The 5,072-nt window shown below is 44.1% G+C and overlaps 1 protein-coding gene across 1 annotated transcript in view; it reads right to left on the bottom strand.

Annotated features, from left to right (window-relative positions):
* Positions 1 to 122: 122 nt before the first annotated feature.
* The window catches only part of CWC25 (CWC25 spliceosome-associated protein homolog (S. cerevisiae)), a 7,396-nt gene continuing 2,446 nt past the window's right edge, over positions 123 to 5,072 (bottom strand). Inside the window, exons 5-10 of the mRNA XM_009325621.1 lie at positions 4,619 to 4,746; positions 4,306 to 4,375; positions 3,631 to 3,818; positions 2,971 to 3,057; positions 2,219 to 2,380; positions 123 to 945 (exon numbers count right to left, since the gene is read on the bottom strand). Coding sequence (XP_009323896.1) covers positions 831 to 945; positions 2,219 to 2,380; positions 2,971 to 3,057; positions 3,631 to 3,818; positions 4,306 to 4,375; positions 4,619 to 4,746 — 750 coding nt within the window. The 3' untranslated portion in view covers positions 123 to 830. The remainder of the gene's footprint in view (positions 946 to 2,218; positions 2,381 to 2,970; positions 3,058 to 3,630; positions 3,819 to 4,305; positions 4,376 to 4,618; positions 4,747 to 5,072) is intronic.

The following is a 5,072-nucleotide window of genomic DNA, read 5'->3' as shown; positions in this document are numbered from 1 at the left end:
GGCCCTCGCCCAACCTTCCCTGTGACAGCGAGGTTTACCCCTGCCCCCCCCACCCCCAAAAGCCACAAAGAGCATTTAAAAATGACGGTCAAGTTTCTTCTTTTTTTTTTTTTTTTAAAAAGAGATCTACGCTGCTGTACATATACACATTACTTACATTACAAAATCCCAGAGAAATATCTGCTGTATCAGCTATGCTCTGCTCATCTCCCTTCCCTCCGAAGCAGCTCCCTTTGGGTCAAACACCACTCAAATCTGTGAGCGATTAAATAGCGGCTGCAGATATTTTGCAGACTCGTCTACCATCACGCTCCAAACCCACACCTGAAACGGCGACAGTATTGAACGGGATTTTGTCCGTTACTCACGTGGCTTTCTCAAATTCCGTGACATTACCTCACTCGCAAATTTGCTCCGCTCTGATTTTTAAGGACTAACAAAAATAGGGCTTTTGCTGTGTCATATAAAGAGCTCGGACAATCTGCCCAGTGTAGAAAGCAGTTACCACCTGGCATGATCTGGTAATAACAATGTACAAAAATGATACCAGTCGAGGTGGGGAGAGAAGGAAAAAGATCTGGCAATACGTTAAAAATAGAATACAAAGGCTCACGAGTTCTCCAGCACAGGTTGGCTTGCACGGTCATTACAAATGTCTTCACGATGCCAGCAGTCCAGAAGACGCCGCGGGCTGCAGCACGGCAACCCAGCGCCTCTTTGGGAGATGGGAACTGTTCCTGCGGAGAGCAGCGAGTCTGTGCTGGAGGTGCCTCACCTTTGGGAATGAGCGTCCGTTTAACTTCTGCGCAGGAGCAGAGGAAGAACAAGTTTCATCTCTGCATAAAGTTTTTTTCCAAGGCAGCGGGAGTCCTCTGAAGGGAGTGGATATTGCGTTTCACCCGATCTTCCAGGGTGGAAGTAGATGCACTCTCTAGTTTTAAGCGACTGCAGGAAGTTGAACCAGAGAAAGATATTAGAATCTCTTCCCAAACGTTACACCATTTCTAGCAGGATTCACCATCCCCAAGTCAGCTACCTAAAGTAATCTAACATAGAAAACAGCAGATTATTTCCTCTTAAAATCTGCACCGAAAGAACTGAATAGCTTTTAGTTTGGCTTGTAACAGATTCGATGCCTTATTTAAGGTCAGTGCTCAGAAATATATTTTCAGTAGCTCTCAAATCTCCTCCGTCTTCCAAATATAACTAACCGTTAATTACAAATGCATCCGTCACAGGGGACTCGGTTGCTTTCTGCGAAGCAAACGAGGGAAAAGCAATGTGTTCCTGAACTGAGGGCAGCGGTCCTCCGGGAGCCTGAATGCCAGAGCTCATGCTGTAAATGACTGCGCTAGCTACAGGAGAGAGGAGGGATCCCTGTGACCACTCGCTCTCTTTTACTACTTCAGATCACGCCGCTGCGCTCTTCTGAATGATCTCCTCGTGCCCACCTCCCTCTTCAAACAACATGCCAATAAACACAAAGTCTGTTAGCTCAGCCAGTTGCTTCCGCACAGGGAAACACAGGAAAATCTCTCTCCACAAGAGATTTTGCTCATGGAGAAAATCTATTGTGATTTTAAGCCACCCTTATGTGGATCCCAGCTCTGGGCAGCTTCTGGAATTAAGTATACGTTCTCCTCCGATTAATTTGTAGAGCCTGGAGAATACTATGCTGCAGCAACTCCAAAATACGTAACGCTGCCATAGGATCTTTCTTACACACCACTGCACTTTCTGGAAGGCCTTGTGCCACTCCAGTTTCCTTTGCCTGCCATGTGCGCAAGGGACTGCGAGTTACCACCTGTGTTTAGAGATGGTCTTATTTCTTGTGGAGCACAGGTTTCAGTCCCACAGGCTCTTGGCACACAGGCTCCAGCGGACTTGCAGGCCTAAAACTGTTGCAAGCTCCTAAAAACAGAGAACTTTTTAATATCTGCATGTAAAACGCTACTAGGCATTTCCACAGGATGGCAAAAAATAACTGGTTACCGGTTTCCGAGTCTGACTACCAAGGCCATCATAGAAATAGCTACCTTTTGGGTTAAGAAAAGAATTTGGGAACAGTAGATGTCACCAGTTCTACTGTAAAACACAGTGGAGATGGATCCTATACCATAATCTGAAACATCTCAAAGGATGAGGCCATCACGCACTCCTCAGAAGCTGTGGCCTATAGTTCCCTTGAATGAAAAAGCAGATAATGAAAGACACTCACTTGAAGAACTTCCCGTCTCGGGAGTCGAGTTTCTCCAGTTCTCGCTCCAGCTCCTCCTCCTTTCGGTGTTTCCTGAGGTTGTTTGCTCTCTCCTCTTCCCGCCACTTGGCATTTTCCATCATCTCCTGGCGTTTACGCTCTAGTTCCTCTGGAGAGATCTTCCTATTTGTGTAGAGAACACCACAATAGCATCAAGAGCACGCTGGGCCCCACCCCCCTCTCGCTTTCCTTTCTTTAAGATGATTTACAATCCCCAAAATTAGGGGCGTTTAACATGTTTTTTTTCTTTGGTAGCCAATCAGCAAAGCTTGTAAGGACACGTCTAAATATTCTGCTTTACCACGCCCCTAGCAAGAGTCTGTTTTCTCCCTCTTTTCAGCCTTCTTGTTTTTAATTGACTGGTAAGATGATGCTGTCAAGGTGATATTTTCCTGATGACAGTGAAACAGAATGCTTCAAATTAACAGTCCATGGGACAAAGACTGACTTCACATTACTGCCTTGCACAGTGATGCGAGACACATGGAGAACCAGCAACCATGTGAATTGGTTTGGGAAGCTGCCCGACGTCTTAACTAACAGTCAAGCTCAAGAGCACCAAACCGAGCACTTCAGGACTCTCTGTCCGACTTTCTGGAGATTCGATCCAATCTACTTTAGTTAACAAAATAAAATTTGGTTCACAGATTACACCCAGCTGTTTCACAATCACCAGGACAACTTCCAAAGCACAGGGACGAGGTCTTGCTTACCTTGTGTAACCCGCAGTATGCTGTCGTCGATAGCTCTTTTTAGGGGAAGGGCTTCTAGCTCTCCCTTTCTCCTCCCGATTGCTATGTCTGTAACCCAGAAACACCCTTATTAGGACAGACAAACATACATTATCACACCTCCAAACTTTCCCCGGATTTTTTGTACACATTCTGAAACCAAGACGTCTCCCATAACTGCAGGGCTGTCACCTGTCCACTTTGAAAACAAATTCTAATGACTCTTAATATACTGTAAATTTCCATCTATTTTTACTCAGTTTTAATTATTTCATCAGCAAACAATAAACACCCGGTACCTGATTTTATCAGGTTTTATTTACCTTTAGCAAAGATAATTCAACAATTATAAATACCTATTAAAGGAACAGTCACAAGCAACACCTAAAGACTTGTACCTAGAAAGAGGGTGTCCCAAACGAAGAGTGCAATTGCAGACAGCGTGTCCCCTCCAGGAGCTAACCTGTGTGCTTCTGCACTCTTGTGCAGCTGCACAGCTCCTGCCTTTACACCCAGAACTGAGCAATGATGTGGCCAGAACACTAAAGTGGTAGAAGGAGACTGAATAAGAGGGATTTTGATTCCAGAGAACTCCCTCACCGGCACCCCTAGGTTTACATCATCCAGATTAGCCACACTCACTGTTTACTGTGTCTAGAAGGAGATCTTGACCCCCTGCATCCAGATTGTTCTGAATTCTTCTTGCTAGAGCGTCTCTGAGGAGAGCGGGACTGGCTCCTGGACCTGGAGCGATCCCGGTGCTTGTGGGCCCTCTCCTGGCTGGCAGCTGGAGAGCTCCGAGACCTGTGGCTCTGGTCAGAGTCTCTAACCTGGAATTCAAAAGCGTCTTTCAGGAGAGACGTCTTGTAAGAGCACAACAACAATGGAAGGCCACAGGAGACCTCAGGCTAGGCTAAGTGCAGGAAGGAGCGTACACTGTGGTTTGCGTTTACTTATCCCACTTCCTAGGTTCTTATTAACACCCGCGTCTAAAAAGATTACTTCTGTATCATGTTCAGCAAACTACACTGCCAAGACATTCAAGCAGAGTATTTAAACAGATGTGTGACTCTGAAGAGAAACTGAATAAAACTTAACGTGAGTTCAGAGCAGACAAAAGTCCTACCAGGATCTGAACAACTTTAGTTTCAAGGCTTAGATGGCTCCGAATTGAATATGAACTTTATTATATCATGTCCCCCTCATAATCCTCTTCTAGCCGGTGAAGCAGTCTTGCAACAAACTGCCAAAACTCTTGCTCTTCCCTAACTCGGGGCAGTTGCTACTGAAAGAGCTGTGCGAAACACACAAACTTACTTGTAAGCCATATCCCGGGACTTTGGAAGGAGCAGGTTTCCAGGAGGAACTGTTCATCCTCTTCTGAGACCTAAAGAGAAAACAGAATAGTACTTTTGAAGCAGGTGAAATTCAAGAACACAATACTTTTTTAACATTAAAATGTCATAAAAATAATTTAACGATGTAAAAACAATGAAGTAACATAAAGAAACATTTAGGCAAATTAAGAGCATCAGTTAGAAAGATAAAACTCAGAGAGTACTAGAAAAAGACATGAAAAACAAGCTAACCAGGAAACATGGTATTTTTACTACAAAACCTCAAAACATACTTATTTTTGCCTCGCTCCTCATCACTGCTGTCACTTTCACTGCTAGAACTGCGATGTCGATGTTTCTTGTGCTTCTTCTTCTTCTCTTTCTTCTTCTTTTTCTCTTTTTTATCTAAACTGTTTTGCAGCTATAAAGCAAGACACCATTTCATTAGTAATAATCACTGTCTCTACACTTGGGCAGTCAGTATCACAAGGCAAAGTAACAGAGTTCTCTGTGGAAAGGCTCCTGGAACAAAACCTAAACCATTTAACAAGGTCCTCTCTCAAAACTAAAGAGCTTAATGGAGTCTTCCCTGGTGTCAGTTTGGTGTTAGTGCATGTCAAATCCTGTCTGCAATCACTCCGTAGTACTAAATCAACAATTAATCACTAGCTAAAAAAAAAAAAAGCACACCAGAAGATCAAGAAGAGTAAAATAACACTGAACTTGAAAGGAAGAGAAATTAATTCC

Source organism: Pygoscelis adeliae, unplaced genomic scaffold, assembly GCF_000699105.1.
Source record: "Pygoscelis adeliae isolate BGI_AS28 unplaced genomic scaffold, ASM69910v1 Scaffold706, whole genome shotgun sequence".
In the NCBI taxonomy this organism is placed as follows: Eukaryota; Metazoa; Chordata; class Aves; order Sphenisciformes; family Spheniscidae; genus Pygoscelis; species Pygoscelis adeliae.
This window is presented reverse-complemented; position numbering and strand designations above follow the sequence as displayed.